The sequence below is a fragment of the Megascapheus bottae genome, chromosome 20 (assembly GCF_031878675.1).
Source record: "Megascapheus bottae isolate mThoBot1 chromosome 20, mThoBot2.hap1, whole genome shotgun sequence".
NCBI lineage: Eukaryota > Metazoa > Chordata > Mammalia > Rodentia > Geomyidae > Megascapheus > Megascapheus bottae.
Window position 1 is genome coordinate 10772367 of NC_143528.1, and position 24479 is coordinate 10796845.

The following is a 24479-nucleotide window of genomic DNA, read 5'->3' on the forward strand; positions in this document are numbered from 1 at the left end:
TATCTTACCTTGTTATCTGATATATTGTATATGTTTATTTGAAATAGGATAGGGAAGGGGGAAAACAAGATGGCCCACCAGAGCCTTATGGGGACTTTGCTGCCCGGGCTGCCTTTGAATTGTGCTCCTCAGAACTCAGCTTACTGAGTAGGTAGAATTACAAGGGTGAGCCACCAGTGCCATTTAGGTACAGTCATGTAACAATGCATACCTACAGTGCTAGGTGCACGCGATCTGATGCGTGATCTAACCCTAGCTTTTAGACAACAGCACAAATGGTTAGATAGAAGGCCAAACAAGAGAGCCCTTTGATTTGGAAATGGTCTGCAAGGGTCCATGCACGTGGTGACCCACTGCCTTCCAGCCTCTCACTGTGTACTTGGATTCTGAGTAAAGTGGACAAGGAAGCAACCTCCTGCAGAACTTTATCCTTTGGTGTGACGCCTGCACACACACTCGCTTTGACATCAAGTGTCTTCTCATGGCCATCCTTAGTGTAGGCCGCATGTGCTGTGATTAGAGATGATGCCTGTCATCTTGGGGGTCCTCACCAATGCCTGACCTGCTGCCCTTGGACTGCCCAAGATTATCCTCCACTCAAATACCATGGCTCACAGAACTGGCGCAGTCACTGCAGCATCTGCTTACCCGGCAGTCCTGGACTTTGGGAGTGGTGTAGGGCTGCGTTGCCTCTCTGGGCCCTGAGTGCCCCCTTGGAAAAGCAGCCTGGACCAAGTGCTGCTGCATCCCAATAGACCAAAGGAGTCGTACAAGGTACCAAATGAGCAGGGAAAGTGGAGACTCACTGTGCTTGCATGGGCTGGCCTGCCTGGGGCCAGTTGGGCTCCTGCCTTGAGCTGCTGGAGAACAATAGCTTTTCCTCATTCCTGGTTTCTCCCTGGATGGCAGTTATGCTTACCGCTCTACCACCAATGCCTGCATGGTTTCTCCCTGGACATTTCCGTTAAGACCTTAAAAGCTATATGCCTAAATCCAGACCCATTACTAAGTGTTCCAGTCTGCCCCACAAGCGGCTTTGTCACAGCACCTGAGCACCACACCTGTGCTACCTTGAGTCTTAGGTTGGGCAGCAAGATGACTGTTTCCTTGAATACTCGCTGTGCCTTGTTCCCAGGTGTGTAACAAGACTTCTCCCAGTGTGTTTACTTCGGTCGGTCGTAACCATCTGTAGTGCATCTACAAAACGTACTGCCTTGTGAAACCCGCCTTCCTCACCCTATCAACCTACAGACCTTCCTATCCCCCCCCCCTCCCAACTCCTTCAGAAACATAAAAGGTCAAATGAAAGGGGAACAAGGGATGGGATTCAGCTCTAGGTCTTAAGCCCAGGCCTCAGAGCCAGGAGAACAGCAGGGGGCCAGTGCTGTGTTCTGCCCACCAGCCCTGAAGCTTTCTCCAGGAAGCTCCTGGGGGAGGAGAAGGGAGGAAGCAAGGGTCAGGCTTTGTAAAGCTTAGTTCCCTTCTCCCTGCACCTCTGTGCAGGAAGAAGAGTGTAAAGGCCTGCGTAATTTTGGCTGATTAGAAAGGCTGACTTTTTGAAGTACAGGAAGGGAGGAGAGGAAGAATCAAGCATCTATAGCTTTCCACAACTTTGCCATGTCGATATGATTCTCACATGGGAAAAGAATGTATCCACACTGCCATCAATGTTCTCAGAATGAACACAAGGTCAAAATGTGGCTATTTCAGTCCCTGTAAACAAGGAAGAGGTTTAGCTAGGAATGGAGTTCAAACCTTGGAATGCATTAACAAGGACATTTAAACAGAATCCAAAGACATCCGGGAACATGCAGCACGGCGGAGGGCCAGCAGGCAAGGAGGGATAGATTGTTTTCACCAAGCCTTTCCCACAAAGACCAGCAACGTTGCAATAGAGCACAGTCATCTAAAACCCTGCCACTGTGGGCAGGTTGTAGCTTTTGCTCCCAGTGCTAATAAAAAAACATCCTGGCTTCTTGCACCCTTCTCTCTGATCTTCCCTAAGTTAAACTCTTCACATTGGTTCATTTTTACCAGAAGTCACATTAAGCTCTAAGCATCACAGAGGTTTGCCATTAGTGAGTGCTTTAGCTTGATTCAAGTACTGGTACCTGGCTGGGAGTTTGGCCTAGTGGTAGAGTGCTTGCCTAGCATGCACGAAGATCCGGGTTCGATTCCTTGGTACCACAAACATAGAAAAAGCCAGGCATGGGGCTGTAGCTCTAGCTTTGAGAAAGCCCAACGTCAGTGCCCAGGCTCTGGACTGGCAAAAAAAAAAAAGTACTGGCACCTAATTTGTAATTTAAAAAAGTTAAAGGGCTGGGTAGCCCCCTAAGGGTTGTCTCCTGTTCTCAGGATGCCAATCTCTAGCCAACTATCCCAAGGCTGGGCTTATCTTCCCTCAGTCAACATCCAGCTGTGCCCTGCAAGGGCATATCACATAAGCACTGTCACCTGTCCTCAACTTTAAATGAGCCTCCTCTACACTCACACCTGCAATCCAAGATACCCTGACCCCCCCCACTTCCACACTATTTCCTGCCCAATCCATCTCAAGGACTGCATTTGTTTGGCATGAAATCATCTGCTTCAGCTGTCTTGATTGGGTGCATGTGCCTGGAATGACATTTCAGTTGCTTTCCTCCATTAAAGTCCAGTGTATGCCAGTGGCTAACTGCCTGTAATCCTACTGAGGATTACAGTCGAGTTTTGAGGATGGTGGCTCAAAGCTAGCCTGGGCAAGAAAGTCCAAGACTTTTTTTTTCCTGCCAGTCCTGGGCCTGAGCACTGTCCTTGTACTTTCTCAAGGCTAGAAGCTCTACCACTTGAGGCATAGCACCACTTCTGGTATTTTTTTTCTGTGTGGTACTGAGGAATCGAACCTGGGTCTTCGTGCATGCTGGGCAAGCACTCTACCACTAGGCCAAACTCCCAGACCCGTCTGTGACGCTCTTATTTCCAAGTAATCACCAAAAAGGAAGTAGAGCTCTGCAAAAAGCTAAGTGAGAAGACGAGGCCCTGAGTTCAAACCCCAACACCAATGGGAAAACATGGCAAGTGTAAACGGGGCATGGCGGCTTAGGCCTTTCGCACCTGCAGTTGGTGGATAGCAATTCAAGGCCAGCTTGGGAAAAGTGGAGATTCCATTCATTCAACCAATAAAACACTTGGCACAGGTACATGCATGTTATTCCACCTATGAGAGAAGCATGTAAGTAGGAAGATTGTGGTCCAAGCATAAAGAGAACACCGTATTAAGAATATAAAGTCAGCAAAACAATTGTGCCCATTACCTGACTTAGGAAATTGTAACCCCTCTGTATAACACATGAATAACAAAATTGTATTTTGCCAGCCCTGTGGCTTGAACTGAGCCTGAGCACTATCCTTGGGTTTTCTCAAGATTAGAGTTCTACTGCAGGAGCCACAGCTTTTTCTATATGTGGTACAGCGGAATCGAACCTGAGTCTTCCTGCATGTTAGACAAGCATTCTACCACTAAGCCAAACTCCCTGCCCCCACTTCAGGTTTTGAGTGGTTAATTGTACATAAGAATCTCAGGGACTTTAGTGTCCTAGCTGGCTTTGAACCTCAGTCCTCAGCCGCTGTGCTCACAGCATGGCTGAGTGACTCAGACTGGCTGCCTGGCAAGCGCAAAGCCCTGAGATCAGTCTCCACTGTCATAAGCAAAGTAAGAGTGAGCAGTGTTAAGTGGAAGACTGGGGCCATAGCCACAGGACCTAGTGGGAATATGGATCATGTTTAACCTGCTTTCAAAAACATTTGCAGTGGTGGCTTTAAATAGGCCTTTTAATTTCCCCCTAGGAAGGGAAAGAAAACTGACTTTTGGAAGAGTTGAGTAATAAGGCAAACAATAATATGAGTTTCCAACCAAGAACCATGACCAAAGGAAAAGCTATTGGAGTCAAAGGCCACAGAAGCAGTGGGGTGAATGTGGGAAATGGCCGTGTCATGGAGGAAAGACGTCAGAGCATGACCTTACTGCTGATGCTGCGGCCTGCACATTCCAGATGCACGCACTTGAGCAAGCACTGAACAGCACTGGCCGCCCAGAAGTGCCATCACTGTCTGGTTCAGCAGGCATCTTGCCCATTCTGGTGACATCTTTTTTTATAGGCCCCTCCTAGGGATGGAATCGGACACCTTAGTTGGCATAAACTGAGGTAAAATCACTATCTGCTGGTCTCTGGCAGGGTGTCAGGAGCGCTTTGCCCACACAAGCCTGATGAACCAGTCACCTCAGGCCACGTATGCTATTTTTTTGGCCAGTCCTGGGGCTTGAACTCAGGGCTTGAGCACTGTCCTTGGGCTTTCCTCAAGGTTAGCGTTCTACCACATGAGCCACAGCATCATTCTAGCTTCTTCTATGTATGTGGTACTGAGGAATCGAACCTGGGTCTTCATGCATGCTAGGCAAGCACTCTATCACTAGGCCAAACTCCCAGCCACTTTTATTACCTTTGTAAGACTACTAGTAGGGTGCCAGTGGCTCATGCCTGTCCCGTGATCCTATCTACTGAAGAGGCTGAGATCTGAGGATCACAGTTTGAAGTCAGCCTGGGAAGGAAATTCCATGAGACTCCTATCTCCAGTTAACTACTCATAAAAGCCAGAAGTGGCACAGTGGCTGAAATGGTGAGCCAAAGAAGCTCAAGGACAGCGCCTAGGCCCAGAGTTCAAACGCTAGGACTGACCAAAACAAAACTAAGCAGAGCTGAGCAAGATGAGACACAGCTGTAAAACCAGCACTTGAGATGGAAGCAGGAAGAATCTGGAGTTTGAGAGTGACCCGAAACAGAAACCTGTCAGTCAACGTCAGTGGATAAGGCGAAGGGGAACATACATCTGAAATATTTTCAACATGCCTCATTTCTAAATAAAGCTTATGAGCTGCAACAGAAACACTTCATTTAAAGATGCTAGTGGAAACCAAGTATGGAAGCCAGATCACCTAAGAACACATGTTGCACCTTGAAGACTACTTACCACCTCCCTTTGCCAAATCACCAGGAGGGGCAGTGCCAGGACTGTGGGCCCAGCTGGTAGGTCCTGCTGGTGCCATCCTGCCCTCCTGGTCTGCATCTGCTAAAGGCACTCACCTGAAAGCTCCAGTTTTGTAGAACAGTGGACAGCAGTAGCCACCAGTGAAGATGTCATAATACCCTCAAGACAGATTGTAGCCGCCATCACACACCTGGGACCTGGGTGGACAGATTCCCATTAAGCCTGTGGGGCCAGCCTATTTTTTTTGTTGTTCTTTTAGGTCCCTAGAGTGGAACTTGAACTTGGAAACTGATGCTCGTTGGCTAGCGCAGGACTAGCTGAGCCATGCCTCCAACCCCAACCTGCCCATCAGCTGAGGGAGCAAGGACAGAGGGACTAAAGGCTCTGACTCCAAGCTGAGGTTAGTTACCACCCCAGAGTCACCTTACAAGCCGTATGACAAGTTAGCAGGCAGGAAGGTGACCTCAGGGCTTGGCAGAGCAGCATAAGGGCCCAGACAGGAAGTAGTGGAGATATGGCTAGATTCCCTTGAACTGCACTGTCCCAAAGACTAGGCAAAAGTCAGGCACTCAGAAAGACTCAGAATGGCAAGCAGTCCTGTGGGAGAGTACGGGAGCTGTCTCAGGCCCATCTGAGAGTTCTGTGCTGTCACACAGCTCAGTGACTAAGCTCTGTTCCTAGCACTTTCTGAAAAATAGCCCAAAGGGAGCACATCTGTAAACGAGTCCTTCATGCCTCAGGGAGGCTAAGCATTTGAAATATGAAGGTGCAAAGACTCAGCAAGAAGAAAAAGTCAACAAAAACAAAAGCAAATAAAACACTTCTTTTTTATTTTTGATGGAACATGGGGCTTGAACTCTGGGCGCTATCCTAGTGGTTAACTGGAGATAAGAGTCTCACAGATTTTAGTGCCTGGACTGGCATTGAACCACAATTCTCAGATCTCAGCCTCCTGAGTAGCTAGGATTACAGGTGTGAGCCACCACACCTGGCAAAAAATCCACTTTTAACACTCTTCAACTTGCAGGCCTGTTTCCGGGCCAGCTGGTTGTCACAGACTTCTGGCTCTGAGCTGATGAGTGACAATGCTTCTGCTCCCTATTAATGCTCAAACTTCCATCTTGGTCAGCCTTCTTTTTTTGTTTGGTTTTTGTCAGCCATGGGACTTGAACTCTGGGCCTGGGTGTTGTCCCTGAGCTCTTCAGCTCAAGGCTACTGCCCTACTCCTTGAACCACAGTGCCACTTCCTATTTCCTGGTGCTTAATTGGAGAGGAGTCTCATGGACTTTGAACTGAGATCCTCAGATCTCAGCCTCCTGAGTAGCTAGGATTCTAGGTTTGAGCCACTGCACCTGGCTTTTTTTTTTAAACAAAACAACAACAAAAAAACCCACTGTCCTAGAGAGGCAGTTTGAGCGATAGGGCTTCCTGGATGGGGTAAGCAGTGAGTAATAAAATTGAACTCTATGTCCCTGCCACTGCCGAGGGCTTTGCTGGCACTGGAGGCCCTGCACTGGCAAGCTGGGGACCTGACCTCCTGGACATCTGTCCTCTTGGAATCCAGGGAAAAATGTTTCCCAAGTTTCACTGGGAAGACACTTAAAGATGAGTATGCATAAATCTAGTTTCTTGGCAAAGGCTGGATTTAAGGACAAAAATAAATATTCACCCTCACAGATGAAAGCAAGCAGCTCACCACCCTCCCCAGCCCTGCCACTCTTGCTTCTTGCTGAACGAGTTACACTGAATCTTGGTCTCTGGACTTAAGCTAACCAGGAAGGCTCCCTAACTCTGACCCTCCATTCTTAGGAGCATAGGGACCCTTGAAATGATCACACTGACTGCACAGACAGTGGGTCTGCCGTCCAGAGTTATGAGATGACCCCAAGTGCATTTGTTCTTTCAAGCTTGCTGGAGAGTGGTAGGAACTGGAGGGTGAGCCTGACCTGGGCTATGCGGCCACCAAGGCTTAATGTCCTGGTCTCTCACATGGCTGCCCTCTTTGAACTTCTTTCAAGGAGCCGCCAGCACAAGCAGGGGCCAGCTTGTGCACATGGCTGGGAAACCTCATGAGTTCTAAGAATATACTGATCTATACTGCCGCCCTATAACTTCCACACTCTTACGGAAAAAAAACAACCAACCAACCAACCCAGTTCCCAGTTCCTACTTGGCTAGCCCACAAGGAGAGCTATGTGACTCTGAGCCGCTCCTTCTCTCCTGCTCGTCATACATGGGGCACATTGATCCTTCCAAACATGACTGTGCACTCTGGGGTTCCATTCTGGCCACATGGCTAGGTCAGTACCAGAGTGTGACGGGAAGCGACAGCATGTGGACAATCTGAGTCCCATCCTGGGGCGGGGGCGGGGGTCCGGACATGTGTACCTGCCATATTATCTCATATACAGAGTACACACCACAATCCTAGTAAACCCCGAGCTTCGTGGGGCATAGCCTGGGTCTTGCCACAGCAGACACATGCATTCTTACTTAGGAGCTACTTTAGCAGACATCTCTAGTCATCCATTTCTCTTTAGCATTAAGAAGTCAGATAAGTTAAAAAGCCTCTGGGAGAGCAGGCAGTGGACTGTTTAAGATTTGAAAGATGCCACTTGACACTCCATTGCACCAAGTGTGACATGCCGTGCAGGGCATGCGCTCTGGTAATATTACTGCCCTCATCTGATTGCAGGGACCACACATGAGCCCACCCAGGAATGGAGGAGGCTGCTGGGACAGTGGCAGTTGGAGGACACCTGCCTTTTGTTTGGCTTTTTAAATTATTTTTTTTGCTCCTCGTGGGGCTTGAACTCAAGGCCTTGGGCTTTTGTCAAGGCTAGCACTCTGCCACCTGAGCCACAGCATCACTTCCATCTTTTTCTATGTATGTAGTACCAAGGAATCGAACCTGGGTCTTCATGCATGCGAGGCAAGCACTCGACCACTAGGCCAAACTCCCGGCCCTGGCTTTTATTTTTTGACACTTATTTTGCTGTAGTATACTTTGCTGTAGCTCATCAGTACCACTATTTTCTATCCCAATTTACATTTCCCTAGGATTATGTGGTTTGGAGTATGAGCTGTCTTGCAAAGGATTTGATCCAAGAGATCAGGGCTGGAGCAATGACTCTATCCTGAGCTGGCCTAACTGGATTACTATTACCCACAGACCATCCTCACCTCCCTTCTTTCCTTTCTCCAGATGGCAGGAAAAGTCTGGCCTGGTGTTTATAATGAACTTGCCTCAGGTGACTTCTATACTTGATTCAGATCTTATATATATGTTGAAGAGGAAATAATTGCTACAACTACTTCAGTAGCCATTGGTGACTCTAGCTAATAGGCTTTCTTAATGGGTTTGGAGTATAATGAACTGGAAATAATTACAATGAGTTGAGCCTGGTACTAGTGATTTTAAGTGCTGGCTGGGGCCTTGGGCACTGTCCTTGGCCTTTTCCACAAAGGCTAGTGCTCTGCTGCTTGACTCACAGCTGTACCTTTTTTTTTTTTTGGCTGGGGGTAGGGTGGTTAATTTTAGGGAAGAGTCTCATGGCCCTTTTCTTACCTGGGTTGGCATGGACTCACAAGCCTCAGATCTCAGCCTCCTGAGGAGCTAGTATTACATAGGTGAGCCACTGATGCCTGCTCTAGGGTCTCCAAGTGAAAACCGTGCTTGCTTTCCTTTCAGCCTGTGCCCTTCCTCATGCTCTCGTGTGAACACTTGCACACACACTCTCCACCAGTGGACATCTCCATTCTGAATGAAGGCTCTTCACCAACACAAGTCACCATGTTCTTTTGTTCCTAGAGCACCTGACGGGCTCTGCTGCGCCTCTGGTCTGGGTTCACTGGCGGCTCCTGCAGGGTGAAACCCTTCCTTGGAGAACAAAGGTCTCCTGTGCCTCAGGGCCAGAGTTCATCTAGAAATGCTGAGTTCAGGCACCATGACTAAACATTAGTGTTGGGTACATGGGCACACAGCTTGCCAAGACTCTTCCATATTTCCAACAGGATGAAAGTCTGGTCCCCTCCCCCCCCGACTCATTTCTCTGACAATTCACTGAAGCACACAACAAGCTATGCTCCCCCATCCTTGGCAGGGACTTAGTGAACATACTAAACTACAGAAAGCCCTTGGAAGTTTTAGAGAAATTCTACCATTTCCCCATTTATAAGGAAAATTCATTTGATAGCTATATGAAGCAACAATGTTTTCTGGTGCTAAGATGGCAGCAGGAAGACAAAGTCAAGTGGTAGAGAGTGCCTAATAAGGGCGAGGCCTTGAGTTCAAACCCCAGAACAGCAAATGAAAAACCTAACAACTTAAAACACTTATGGAAGCTTACTAGGAACAACATAAGAGCAATTAAATATTTCCGTGGATGGCTTATGCCTTTCAACTTGAGGTTTTTGTTTAATGCTGAGAGCAGCTGAGCCACAGTTATATATCGGATTTCCCAAATGTGTTCTCTAGAAACTAGCATTGATGGCATAGTTACAAAGTTGAATCCACAAAAATCAGATGTTAACATTAAAAACAAAAAAACCCCAAAATAGTCTAGTCCTCTCCCCCCTTGTTCTCACTTCCATCCCAGGTACAGAGTTCTTTTGGTTGGAGATCCCTTGCCATGTAAGAGTTCAAGGCTTTCCAAGATGGACAGTCGGGATAGAGTAGGTTCAGGTGTGTCCAAGGGGTGCCAGCTGCTCCCTGCAGACACACAGTGTGTACCCCATGCACACAAGGTACTCTGCACAGCACTCTACAGAACAATCACTTACACAGCATTCAGCAGAACTGACGGGACTTCCAGCCCTGAGAAGTAGCCTCGGAGGGAGGGAGCCAGCGCATCTGAAAAGACACAGGAAGAGCTGTGAACCAGGACTCCCACCGGGTGGCCTTCAGAGTTTCTCACTGCTGCTGGTCTCTGCACACCAGCTGCCACAGCAGCTGTCAATTGTGAACACACATCCCAAGCTCTCACCAGTCCTACCTCCCTCCACCCCCCACACCAAAAGCTGTCTGGAGGGACAATCCAGCCTAGTGAAGCACCCAAGCCAGGCCGGCCACCTGTGGTTTCCTGGCATGACTCTTTCCCTGTGGCCTGATCACCATTAGAGATTCAGTTTAGGATTCTTAGTGGCACCACAGGTTGTCTGTTACCTCATGTCCTCTGCTCACTGAGGATTGAAGAGGCACCTGCAGTCTCTGGCAAAGAGCCCTCACAGGTGAGAAACAGCATCTGTCCCTGACATTTTTTAGTTTTCATTTTGTTGTGGGTCCTAGGGCTTGCATTCAGGGGCTGGGTGCTATCCCGAATCTTTCTGCTCAAAGCTAATGTTCTACCCCTTGAGCCACAGCTCCACTGATGGCTTTTGTTTTGGTGATTAAAGTCTCATGGACTTTCCTGCCTGAGCTGGCTTCAAACTGTGATCCTCAGATCGCAGCTTTCTGAGTAGCTACAGTTTCGGGGTGGAGGGGGGGGTGAACGGCCAGTGCCCAGCACAACTGCAGTGAGGGACACTTTGGCTGCCTGGCACAAGTTGCCAAGGGAAATGTAAAAATCAACCATGAGTGCTAATGGCTCATGCCAGTAATCCTAGCTACTCAGGAAGTTGGGATCTGAGAGTCGCTGGGGCATGAAGTTCATGAGATGCTTATCTCTAGTTAACCACTAGAAAACTGAAGCGGAGCTGTGGCTCCAGTGGTAGAGTGCTAGTCTTGAGCTCAAGACCTCAGGGACCGTGCCTAGGCCCATAGTTCAATCCCATGACCAACCAAAAACAACAAAAAACCCCACGCGCTCAAGCACTCTACACAGCAAGCATCAGCCTCTTGACAAGGGTCATTTTTCCCCTAATTGGTCGCATGGAGGCAGGTTTGCCCGTTCGGGTAGCTGTGGAGGGCCAGCTTTCTCGCTGCTGTGGGCAGCTCTGGGAGTGAGTGGATCAAGATGAATGACATGAAAAACCGAGGGCCTGGCACCAGTGGTGCCTTCCCATGGAGCAGGAGAAAGCTGGAACTTGGGAGCATGCGGAGGAGGCAGGAGCCATTCTGGCTGCCGGGAGGTAACTGTGGACCCCAGGACTCGGAGGGATTGCCCAAAGTCAGCTGCCAGGCCTGCTCATCCATGGGGAAACAACTGGGCCTGTGGAAGTGCATTAAATACCCACAGCCACAGGGCTGCGCCAGGTCAGATCCGGGACTAGGCCCGCTAACCTGTTTTTCCTGCTCAGAGTTCAGCGCTCTGGATGGTTGGGGACCAGGGATCCATCTCCAGCCTGACTTGAGCAGAGACCAGGGCTTGACAGGCCCAAGGATCCATTTTCAGCTGCTTCCCCTCCCACTCCCAGGGAGCCTTGGAGCCATCTGTGGTAGGTCTCCTCTGGGACGGCAGCAAACATAAGCAGAAGCTAGCAGCTAAGAGCCCCTCAGGGACAAGGCTCCTTTTGGCTGCACCGCCATGGTTCAATCTTGCAGCAGCAGGAAGGAGGCAGGCTCTCTGCAGGTTAGCTAAGAACCATTGCTGGAAGGACTGAGAAGAGGAGGGAGAGAGGACAGGGAGGAGGAGCACACAGGGCTCAACACAGGAGACGGGTAGGGGGCGCAGTACCTACCGTGCTCTCGGCCGGCCGTGGGCCTCAGTCCACTTGCTCACTAAGTGGAGAGCGGAGTTGGAGCCGCCTTCCTGCTGCAGGTGGGAAGGGGTGGGGGCCTGGACGCCTCATCCCAGTGGGCATGGCCTGAGTGCACCAGGGCAGTGTAGAGCGGTGCTGGCAGTGGCCTAGGTGTGGGGCTGGGAGTTTCAGGAGACAGGTGGTCTGCTTAGGGACAGCTGTGGAGTGGGTGGCACAGGTCTGGGGTAGGTGAAGGTGATCCAAGAAGGAAGCCCCTGGCCACCGGCCTCTGCCCCCCATGCCTGTCTATGTCTGGCTCAGTCCTCGAACCCTAACAGCCTTAAGCTCTCAATCATACATGTGTCAGAGCCTGGGGCACCACATGGTGGCAGGGCTGCTTCAGAGTGGCAGCATCCAGCTGAGCTGCAGTGGAGGATGTGGGCTGGCAGTCCTGGGTGCACATGTGGTAAGTGGGTGGAAGGTGGGACCCCCAAAACTCATCTCTCTGCAGTCCAGGCCTCTTCTGGCTCCTCTAGGCCCTGTGCTCCTCTGTCAGCAGAGGGCAGCGCCGGCCTGCTGAGCACAGAAGATGGCCCAGGTGAACTCCCTGTGTGTGCATGTGCCAAGCATTGCTGCTTGGGGGCCCTGGTCACTCCAGGAGGCTGTTTCACACGTGTCTCGAAGACTTCAGAGGAGTTCAGAAGGGGTTCTGACTACATGAGCTTGGCCTTCCACAGGAGGCATAATCCCAGTACTTCATCCTGTCTGCAGATACACACACACACACACACACACACATATTCAAGCATACACACAATTCCAGGGGCTTCTGAGTCCCCTGAGACCTTCTAAGAATATGATCTATTCCACCAACCCCAATCCTGACTTAAGTCTGTGCCAGGCACCTCATTCCCACTGTGAAATCTGAGCAACATGGATAACCTGGCAAGCATCTACACAAGACGAGCAGAGATACACTGTGCAGATTCTGCCCCACACGTCTTCAGGATGCCATGTCTCTGGTGGGTGCACCACGTCAGCATGGTGACGTAGGCACAGGACCAAGAGACACTAGGAAATAACATGGAGCAAACAAAATGGGACACTAGAGAAAGTTCAGTAGCCAACTTCTTCCATTTACAGATGAAGGAACTAAGACTCAGAGGAACTAAGTTTTCAGTGATGCCAAGGCAGGAAATCTGACTTCCCCGCGCCCCAATGTACCATCTCCCTCCTCCCTCTAAAGTAGCCGTGGAAGAAGGAATCCTTATTTTTCCTGCACTAAGCTCCTTTGTCATGAGTACCAAGAGCCTCAACATATGTATATAAAATAATATACATACTGAAATGAACTCCAAAGGTTTGGGAGCAAAGGACTTCGTTTCTTGTTTCTTACCTTATAGCATGTACTCACATGCACATCTGTGGGAGGGTGAAGGAGGGCATGGAATCAGAGGAAAAAAGGGGGAAAAGTGCAGCAGTGGAGCGCAATGGACAAGGATGAAAGTGAACTATTCAACTCGTGGGTGGAGATGGGAGGGAGGGAATGGGAGAGAATGAGAGAGAATGAGAGAACAGATGACACTGTGCTAAAGGAAATGTTCTGATTAACTGATGTATGTCAAGTAAGCCAGTGGCATATCACCTCTAAAACAATAAATTAGAAAAAAGATAGGCAAGTCCAGCCCTGTAGTTCTCAGATGTGTCCCCTGGTCCACCAGTCTTACCTGGTCCTTGTTACAAATCCAATCCCTTGCCAGGCATGGTGGTTAATGCCTGTAATCCTAGCTATTCAGGAGGCTGAGATCTGAGGATCAAGGTTCAAAGCCAGCCCAGCACAAAAGGACCTGAGACTCTTATCTCCAATTAACTTCGAGAAAAAAAATGGAAAGTGGGGCTTGGTTCAAGGGGTAGGGTGGTAGCCTTGAGCTCAAAAGCTCAGGGATAGCACTCTGGCCATAGTTCAAGCTAAGCCACCATGACACCCCCCCCCCAAAAAAAAATCCAATCCCTTGCTCGTGGATCCAGTGAGATTGGGAGAAATGTAATCTAGGCCCCTTCCATAGCACAGCAAAGGCTCAGAGAAGCTCTTGTTTGACTCAAGCTAGCCAGGGGCTAATCAAGTTTATCTGGTCACAGAGTCTTCTGATTTTGTGCAAGCTATTAATTCCTGTAGGGGGAGAAATGCTGGTGACCAAGGCCTTTGCCAGAGATAGTTCTACATGTCGGTGGCACAAAGCTCCTCTTAATGAAAGCAGTCACGTGTTCTCAGAAACACACACCAGACTGAGGTGGCATCCTGGAGGTTGAGGTTCTTGAGCAGCTTAGATTTCCTTGGACCTCTCCTAATTCTGGTATGCAGTCCTGGTGTATGATACTCACACCTCACCTGGTTCTCTTCAAAGGTAATGCTGAGTTTCCCCAACAAGAAGCCAACTGCAACAAGCCACTCACACATGGACATCACTCATCAACTGTGTCATGTGCTGTGACCATCGAATGTCCTCTTGGGCAGTGTCTTTTAGCAGGTTGTTAGGGGCAGCCAGGCTGGACAAAGGCTGCATATTCTCTCCTAAGAAACTCCAAACTCACCTATACTCTAGCAAGGTCAAGATTATGGCACCAGTTACCAGTTACAGGTTTGTTTTTTTCTTTTTTGGGGGGTGGGTCATGGGGCTTGACCTCGGCCTGGGTGCTGTCCCTGAGCTCTTCAGATCAAGACTACTGCCATACCCTTGAGCCAAACCCTACTTCCCGTTTTCTAGAGATAAGAGTCTCAGGTCCTTTTGCGCCTAGACTGGCTTTGAACCTTGATCCTCAGATTTCAGCTTCCTGAATAGCTAGGATTATAAGCGTGAGTCACCACACTTGGCTCAGGATTCTTTGAAATAGTGACCAACCCCCACTGTTTCTACAAAGCCCACCCTTAACTGGGGATGCCTTTTCCAGCATGTATGTGCTATATGAACAGAAGCTCACTTGTGAACTAGCCCTGTACCCCATTCTCCACCTCAGTGTGCTACAGTCCAGACTCTCAGCAGAAGCACACATTCTCCTTATTCCCACCCAACCCCCACTCCCTGCTTAGGGTTATGAGATATATTGCTATTACCTAGAAAAAACATTGTGTGGCTTGGTTTATCAGGTCACTTACCCAGACCAATGGCTAGAAAACAGCTAACAAGAACACTTGCCTGAGCTTGAGCCTGAGATCTAAGGATCACAGTTTGAAAGATACCCAAGGAAGAAAGTCTGGGAGATTTTGCAGTTTATTACTATGCTAGAAGTCGATCTGTGGCTCAAGTGGTAGTTTAAGCCCTGGGATGATCCATGTGCATGCACATCTCTGTCTGTCTGTCTGTCTGTCTGTCTGTCTGTCTCTCTCTCTCTCTCTCTCTCTCACACACACACACTCTTCAGGCTGGAGAAGTTGCAGTTCTCAAGACTATCCAGCAGGGGGGAGGCAGGGACTTCAGGTGCTGAGGTCTGATTCTAGACTTACAAGTTCCCAGGACCATGAACACTTGCTAAGGCTAAACAAGACTGAGATTTAAAAATGCCCTAAGAATACCTTGCTCTTCTGGGCCTTTAGACTCTTTCCTTGATTTTCCTAAGGACAAATGGGGCTCCAGCTTCCAAGCAGGCATGTGAAACGTGCTTAGACATCTCCAGCTTCGCTCCAGACGCCACTCAGGTTAAGGGGCGCCCAAGCGTGTAACAGCAGATGTCAGATCAAGTCCACAGTGGTTGCTTGCCATCCATATTTAATTTTGTTGGCCAGTTAATTTTTAACTATGTTTGCTATCAAGGGCCATTAGAGATCCCTGAGAACTCGGTTCAGTCAAGCGAGTAAAGCTCTGTGGCGGAACGCACAGGGCTTGAAGCTGGAGTGTCCCACTTTTCCATCCTGTCACTGGGTCTTGGCCTTCCCTACGAGCAGCACAAATCCTGAATAAAACATCATCCCTTTTGGAGTTCATTTGCCTTTTCCCTGTCTGTCACAAATGGTTTTCTTCAAAAGAAAAGTTTACTTTCTCCTTTTATGAAGAATATGTTTTATACTATCCAAAGTTTCTTGGCAGTGTTGGGTTTTCTCCCAGAGTGGTTCAAAATGAATTCACGTACTTCCTGTTGGGCTGGATGCTGCCCCCAGCCTCCTCTCAGTCCACTCGACAGGCCAGGGGTCAGGCTTGTCTGCTCCAGCAGCTTCTCTTCCTTCCTAGGGGTCAAGTCCGACTCTCAGGTTCCTCACGTTGGGCGTTGGTGAGGATGGGAGTCCATGCTCTCACAGGCCTGGGGATAGCTTGGGAGTTTCTGGGCCACAACAGTCCAAGTTCTGACATGGGGAAAATACTGCAAGGAAGAGCGGGTTCACCAGACTCTCCCTCTATTCCAGCACTTGCTTCTTCTTCCCAAATAAACACCTGAGGTATTTATTCTCATTGGGAAATAAGCAAATAGGTTTAGAGACAATTAACAACACAAAACGATTATCACTATAAATTTAGAATAGGTGGAGAAGCATTAAGTTAGGTCTGTGATTTCTAAGAGTCCAAGGTTAGGACCCAAGCCCTCTATACCACTCTGCCTGACACACTGGGTGTGTATAGCATCTCTTGCCTAAAATCATGTAACACAGGAAGGCCGGGCCCTCAGCAATAGCTACTATGACCAAAGGAACAAAAACCCCTCCCAACGTTGGGGTGAAAGGCTAGACTGTAAGCCTTGGGATGTTTAGGTTGCTTGCCGTTTTCTTTGGGGCTTCTTCTGAATTGCACAAATCCCAGAGTCAACGGGGAAAGGATGAGATCACCAGGGAAAGAGCTTTGTGGGCAGGCAGCGCAGTAACCTAAGATCAGGAGTAACTCTCCTGCTTGGGGAAGAGGGGGGTCCCAAGGGAAGGTGGAGAGACTGTGGGAATAAAGAGCTGGAGTCCTGGGGGGAATGGGCTCGGTGACCCAAGGTCCTGGCTCTTCAGTTTCCCTGGTAGAAAAGAAGGATAAAACTAGGATGGAAAGAAAGGCCAGGACAGTGGCTGTGTGTGGAGAGATAAACACCTCACGGGTCTCCAGAACCCCTCCATCCCCACTCATGCTGTGTTTCCGCTGGTCCAGGTGGCTTCTGCAGGCAGGTGTGTCAGGCCAGGCTGTGGGGTGACTTCCTGTCAGGACAAGCTCTGTCAGTGCTGTCACGCCGCGATGATGTGACACTGTCCATTTTCTTTTTAGTGCTGCACGCTCATAAGGGTTTTAACAACCACTGCCCGTGAGCTGCACGGGTTTAGTCCTAGTTCATCTTCCTGAAAATACAAACGCCCCTTTAGAAGGGCATAAGAAAGGCTCCTTACAAAAGCAGGTATTTGTGCTGGGCACTACTGTTTTCAGGAGGAATTACTAGCTTCATTTTCCTGGCTTAGACATTTGCTTCATCCAGGGGACCTAGACTTCCAATGATACGGCTGTGTCTGGCCAGGAAGCTCCTTGCAGCCCATGCTTCCTTCTTCCTGGCCCAGCTGGGAAAAGCAGCAGCCTGGAATGTGTGGGCTCTGCACACACACAGGCCCTGTGCCTCGGAGGGGCCTGGGCAAAGAAAGGGACCAGCTGTGCTCAGTGGAGCCAGAGTGCAGGGCATAGAGCACATGTCATGCCTGTCTTACACCGACATTAACATGCTGCCCCGGAAAGCCTAGCCTGAAAGGGGTCAAGTTAAGGAAAATGGAAATGTCAGTGAATGAACAACTTTGAGCTTGGACCAAAAAAACCCGAACCTATGTTCTCTTGCAAACTGTGGTGTTTTGAACAGCCATAGGCGGAAGCACTACAGGACAGTGAAGACCTTGGGGAGAGCCGAGGTGACAAACTAATGTGGCCCTAAGTTTACACATACAGATGGCAAAACCATCTGGCTCTTTTCCAAATCCTGAGCCAAGACCCTGGGTGACAAAAAGGCCTCAAAGGCCCTGACAGAAGACCTGCCATTACAGTGCCAACCATTACCTCAACTGGAAGGGGAAGGGACAAGGTGAGTTGGCCAAAAGGTCAAAGTCCCTGCCCTGTCGGCTGCAGTGAGGCACACTGTGTGCATACGCCTGGTCCATGCTCTAAGCACACAAGCCTCCAGTTGCGGATCTTCCTATGTTCCCTAAGGCAGCAACAGGCTAGCAACAGGATGCTTGCTGAAGTTTTCTTTTAAAGTGGTACCCTGCTGCAGAGTAGCTGCTGGGAGCTGGCTGGCCATGGGGACAGCCCTGCAGGGCAGGCAACCACACCCCAGACCCAGGCTTACCTGCCCCTCTGGCTTGACTCTTTTCCTCATCCATTCTCATAAAGGTTAAAAACGAAAATAAATGCAAGGTTTCCATTGTGTCACAACTCCCTGGGGGCATACCCACAAGAAATAAGGGTTCTGACTTTGAGACCCACTACTGGGGGCTGTGTGGATTCTGAAAGGATGGCAATGACCCAGGCACAGCTGCTAGGAGCGGGGCTGGCAGGCCTGCTTCCCTGCTGATGCTCTGGGCTTCTGGAACTGACTCCAGTGAGGTCCAGGACTGGTGGATTTCTAGAACAGGGAGAGTGATCTTGACTTTCTTTCTGCTCCACCAGCAACAAGAGATGAACCACGACTCCAAAGACAGGCATATGAAAAGGCAGTGACAGATAAGCATGTGAACCACGTTATCTTCATGGTAGAACCTTCCAGAAAGTGGTGGATGAAACCGTCCTTTCCTATCGTCAGTAACTCACACAACAAAGTTCATAAATTTCAAATCCCAGTGACCTTGAAGTAAGCTGGACAACCCCTCCTAAAAACACTAGTAATTTTAGAAATCAGATATTGGCTGCACTGCGTTGATCTTTCATCTTCTAAAAACAAAAAAGTACACAGTGTGCTGCCCTATTCCTGTAGCCAATTTTTCCCCCTTAAAGTTAGGATTTGATGGGAAACCAGAATCTTTTAAAACTCAGAGGGAAACCTGAGGGGGGATCATGACTGAAATGGAGGCAGAACTCAAAGGTGACCTCTTTAATGAGCAGTTCCATTTCCTGGGTTCTCCTTCCAGTAGAGTACAAACTGGAAAATGTATCCACATGCTGTGAACGGGCTTCTGCTAGCAGCCCTGGCAGTCCTGCTGATGTGAGGGTCCGAGAGCTGATGCTGGGAACAGGGGAGGCGGGGATGAGCCTCGGACTCTGTTGCTCAGCGTGGTCTGAGAGGCCAAGGTGACAGCAGTGATGAGGTACTGAGTGAGGGCTTGGCCCTTGGGCCCGTCTCCCCAGCTTGCGCCATCTGAGTCTTCCTGTTTACCATGCATTCATCTGTCACGGGCCCAACTCTCCCACAACCTCAGGCAGGGATGAATACCTTTGCTCCAAAATTGCATCACCATGAAAAAAACAAAACGCTGCAGTCTACTTGAAAATTTTTTTTTTTTTTGCTGTGATTAAAACTTTTATTGAAATCTCTCAAACGTCACCAAGAAATAAGTTTTGGTTTTCTTTTTATCTCAAAAGGGGGTGGGGAGGAGCTAAACAAAACAAATTCAGCATGGGAGCTCCCTCTGCTGGTCTGCAGTAGGTTGATATGTGACAAACACATTCCCAGAGACAAATCTAATTTGCTGAAGAAGTGGACAAAAGACAGGTGTGTTGGGCTTTGCCTCAGGAGAGAAACACTAGAAGAAAAAAAAAATCCATGTCTCAAAATAGAGCACAACATTTGCTAAGAAAAACAAAATTACTTAGACGAGTCTCCAAAGACATCACAAAATTTCTGAAACAACGAAAAAGCAAAAACAAAAAAACCAAGTTTATCTGATAAGGGGAGATGCTCCACTTGGGGCTCCCCCACTCTGCCAACCGCCACTTAATAAAGTTCTGAGGCTCTCTGGATGCAGCTAAGAGCTGATTCCCTGGACTTTGCCACCAGGTCTCTTCTTACAGGTTTCCCATCTACTTAGAGCAGAGCATTCCAAGCAGTCACTGGAGCGAGGCCTCTCCACAAGTCCTCTAGGAGCCAGGCCTGAGAGTTAGGTGACCAACTGGGATCTAACAGCAGAGCCACTGATTTAGGGTAAGGTAACTCTTCATCTTCAGGCCTGTTTCCTCATCTGGTAGATGGGCTAGCCCAGCTGATCTGTAAAGCCTACAATTCCCCAGATGGACAAGTAAATTTAGGTAACCATGCTTGTTTATGCATCTTTGGGATACAGAGTTCAAGGCTGCACTGAGAATGACTCCGGATCTCACTAATATCAGATGAGAATTCCACCAAATCTGGGACCGACGGCAGTGAAGTGGGTTCCGGGCTGGGGAAGTCTCAGAACAAGGAGGCTCTCCCAAGGACAGTGCCAGGTGGGTGCTGCATCCTATTTAGGCACAGAGTCGAGTCCAGCTAATCATGCACTCTCTCCATCCTTCCTCCCAATGGTGAAGGCTTTCTAATCTCTTAAGACTCATTAGGTCCTTCTCCCAGAATCACTCCGATTTATCCATCGTGCATGGCCTACAGCCACCATTCCTAGGTGGGTTTTTTGTTTGTTTGTTTGTTTTTGCCATTGTCTACTCCTGGTTCTCTAGGGCACTCACTGGTGGAAGGCTTTGTTGCTGAGTAAGCAAAGCCATGGCTATTCAGAAGACTATGCAAGATTATTTATTAGTATCGGCCTTAAGTGCCAACAGAATTGTAATGTGCACAGTCTAGTGAGTGATAAGGAGGCATATCATCCCACCTGGGGTATATCTTTTGTTTGGCCAAGAAAAAGCTTCTTTACTTGCTTCGTATTGTCTCCAGAGTTATTTGAGCACAAACGTGCTAATAACTCAGGCACTGGATTGCATCTTACCCCTCGTTACCTACCAGCGGTGAGAGTTACTGAGCACTGACTTGGTTAATGGACAAAAAGTGAGAAAGACACAGCCAGTTTGTTTCCTGTGCCAAGTCTTCCCACCAATACCATCTACATTTTCCATCATTATCTGTACTGTTTCTCCTTTCTTCACTCAACCGACGGGAAGTGGAACAGGAGTGCAGGTGCACAGTCCTTCCTTTGCCATTTCCCTGCACAGAGCCTTGATGCTGGAGACAGCAGCTGCTGGACAGCCGCTGCCAGGGTGGGCAGAAACATTGGGAACTCAGCAGAAATGGAAGGATATTTGCGCTCCCCCCCATACACACTGGGGGATGCTTGAGGGTGGTATCTTAACACTGTAAAAGGAGTCTATTTCACTTAGCCTTGTAAATAAACACTAAGCAAAACAAAAATCCCACCTGATCAGACTGATTACTTTTTTTTTTAAAGGCTGAGTGATAAATCTGCATTCGATATTCTTGTCTATGATCTTTACACTTTTTGCCATTTGCTATTAAGCGTTACTCTTTGAAGTCCCAAGAACGATCCCAAGGTTTATCTTTTTTTTTTTTTTTTGCCAGTCCTGGGCTTGGGCTCAAGGCCTGAGCACTGTCCCTGGATTTTCTCAAGGCTAGGGCTCTACCACTTGAACCACAGCACCACTTCTGGCTTTTTGCTACGTATGTGGTACCAAGGAATCGAACTCGGGTCTTTGTGAATGCTAGGCAAGCACTCTACCACTAGGCCAAACTCCCAGCCCCCCAAGGTTTATCTTCACACTGATGGCTATGAATCACATGGAAAAGAACAGCCAGGGTACTGTTTTCTTCAAGGGGGAGAGGACGTGTTAGTATATACAAGTTATCATTGTGGGGAGAAACCGCATTTGTTCACAAAACAACCTATTCTTAAATAGGAAAAAAAAAAAAAAACTAGGCAGAACACAGTTTTCTTTCTGGACTTGTAATTTCCTCTGGACAGAATATCTGTACCTTTCCTATGTGGTTTCCTATGCATAGGAATAAAGAGCCCTTTCTGGAATTCTCCCCTTCATCACTTGATCTCCACCTCATGGGATAAAGAGCAGGAGCCTAACAGTACACAGAAACACAGACATATCTAACTCTGGGTGCACATGCCCTCCACAGCCTTTCCACACGACCAGGCACACACAACACACCTATGCCCTGGTGACGCCCTCCAGCTAGCTGGGAGCCAAGGAAGGAACCTTGGCCCAGTCCTTGTGTGTAAGGTGGGGGTGAGGTCATTAAGGGAGGCAGAGGTGTTGTTTGGGGCAGACATCAGGCAGTGGGTGGTATCATGGCTGTCAGATGGTCCTCTAAGTCCTGGAGGGGTCAGCTTGATGGAGGGGAGGGTCATTCATCTCTTGAAGGTGGCTCTGTTAGCTGGATAGGTGTTAGTTGTATGGTGTGCTCTGGGGAACCAGGTTTGAAAGGACTGGTGGTGGAGTGAGTGAAGTCGTGGCCGATGGGTATAAATTACCTGGGCATGCAGTGAAGCGGGATAGGTGAAAGCAGGAGGAGGTAGAGCAGGCGCTAACTCCGCTGGGTACAGAGGGTACGGGGCCCACACTTCAGGGCTACTGGGGTAAAGTGCAGGCACTGTGAGCTCATCTGCAAGAAAAGAATAAGGGAAGAGTTAGTGGTTACCAAACAGCTGCTTTCACATCAGAAAACAAAACAGTCACCCCATGCCCCCTTCAATGGCAGAAGTCAAATTACTCTCATTCTTTTAACAACCTGTTGGCTTAGGTCTCCCACAAGAGAACAGTAAAGACCAAACAAACAAGACAACAGGCATCTGCTTTGTGTCCGGCCAGCTGAGATCGCAGGCCTGGCCTCTGCCTGGAAGACTCTGATGTCGTTCCAGCAGTGGCGGAGGCCCCAACAGCGGGAACATCCTGCACCACACGGAAAACATGGCCCTCCGAGGACTGGAAGGGGGAGAGGGCCACCACGAGATATCCCATGAGAACATCCGTACAGCTTTGGGGTTGCTGGCAGGACCCCAACAGGCCGAAAGATCTGCAAGACTTGTGAACCCAGATGGCTGTTACTTACTGACAAGTCCAGCAGTTCTCATTCTGCCCCCAGATACACGGGACCAAACACTGAGACCCACTGGGCATTTAAGATGTTAAAATTCAGAGAACAGAAGTGAAAAAGTTTGGAGTATCCTAGGTGGTTAGGTTCCACAAAAATGCAAAACTAAGCCCTTCCAGCCACTGCATACTCTGACTGTATTTTGGGGAGGCTGGAGGGGGGGAATGTCATGTTAGCAACCATTGGGTGGAAAAGCTCTGCAAGTATCCCCAGCTTCATTCAGGTCAAGCTGTAGTTTGCTAGATTGAAGGGCAAATGTCTGGATCTCCCTCAGATGGATTAGGAAGCAATCCATTAGAAAGAAGAGCAACACACGAGTGAGCTGCTTGGCACAGGCAGAAATAGCAGCAGCCGATAGTTACAGATCTGGACCCTGTGAAGCAGTATGTCAAGATGTGCTTTTATCACCTGTCAAAATCTGCCATCAAGTGTGCCAAGGATGCTACTACCCAGGACAGCAAAGGGAGTCAGATAAGGGTGACTTGATAAAACCATTAGTAACTGCCATTCAGGACTTTCTAAGGCAAGAGCAGCAAGGTCAACAGTTAACTTCTTTACAACCTCTCTCTTCCAACACAGGAGGAGGGAAGCTGGGAAGATGGGGAAGCAGCGGGGTCTGTGGGTGGGTGAGCACCAGATGCACAGGTCAGGGGAGGCTTTGAGTGGCCCAAGCTTCTCCATGGAGTCAAGGTTTGACCAATGACTCCATGCAGTGGGCAGCTCACACTCATTTTCAGATATAATGGGGTCCCAGTGTGTAGGTTAATACACTTCATTGTGGCTGGCCTCCCAAACTCACTCCTCCTTTCAACAAGGCAGTTAAAGTGTGAGTGATGGAAATCTTGATTGTCTGTGAACCGGAGTCAAAGAGCAAGGACTCTACGAGAAGACTGACAGTTCCAAAGACTTGTGTTCCAAACCACCCACATGAAGTTCTAGAGTGTGTGGTGTATCTGTCGCCAGAGGCTCAGGAAACCCCTTGGAGGGGCTGAGAGATCACTCTACAGATCCCCATTTCCTGTCAGGATGTGACATATGCTTCCCATTACAGCAGTTCTTGTGGGAGCCTAGCTAGTGGAAACTAAGGGCTGCCAGGACCAGGGCCTTGGATTTTAAACAAACAACCTACTCTCTGCAATGGCAAACTACTATTGTTGTTATTGTTATTTTAGCTACCAAGCTATTTTAAGACATTGTGAGTCTTATAAAAGTCAAGAGTATCTCAGGCCCCAGTTCGCTGATCTCTAGCCCATGCTGCGGCAGTCTCAGGCTGCAGAGCTCCTGGATCAACTGATACCAAGCAATGGAAGGCGTGCACACAGGCATTTTCTGGCCTGCAGCAGGGCTGTGGCTCTTCTCCATCATCTCACAGGAACTAGTTATCTCAGGAGCCTTCACCTGATGAAGAAAGTCTGGAAAATGAAATAAGCATGTCCTTGCTAGTATGTGGTCCTAAGGTGGAATCAGGTTTCAGTCTTGGTTGGAGTGGTAGGTGGAACCGATCACTTCCAGACCTTTCCTAAATGCTGATCCTGAAGCATGACCGGCTTCTATCAGAGCCAAAAAAATGCCCAGAGACACTTTGGCAACTGACATGGCACAGGCCCCTTCTCCCCTCTTCCTGTGAAAAGGAATGGGAAGTATTTTGCATGTCCAGGCCCGTGAGTAATGTGGGTCAGGAGCACACCAGGAGTCCTCTGATACCTATATTCCAGCTGACGTAAGAACGCTTCCCCCGCCCCCCTCCCCAAAGAGATCATCCAATAGAATGAACTTTTTGCATATGGATTACTCTTTTGGGGTACAAATGTGGTGTTGAGACTGATGTCTAATGTGGGTTTTTCTTTCCCTCCCCACTCCTG

General features: G+C 48.9%; 1 protein-coding gene across 5 annotated transcripts in view; it reads right to left on the minus strand.

Annotated features, from left to right (window-relative positions):
• Rbpms (RNA binding protein, mRNA processing factor) overlaps positions 1-24479 on the minus strand; it is a 172228-nt gene that overhangs the window by 2906 nt on the left and 144843 nt on the right. For 2 of the 5 annotated variants that reach the window (XM_090353965.1, XM_090353963.1), the window contains exons 6-8: positions 21998-22128; positions 9808-9877; positions 5135-5222 (exon numbers count right to left, since the gene is read on the minus strand). In XM_090353965.1, coding sequence (XP_090210091.1) covers positions 9815-9877; positions 21998-22128 — 194 coding nt within the window. In that variant the 3' untranslated portion in view covers positions 5135-5222; positions 9808-9814. Of the gene's footprint in view, positions 1-5134; positions 5223-9807; positions 9878-19066; positions 19319-21997; positions 22129-24479 lie in introns of those variants that run through there. The other 3 variants (XM_090353962.1, XM_090353961.1, XM_090353964.1) reach the window with 2 other exon arrangements.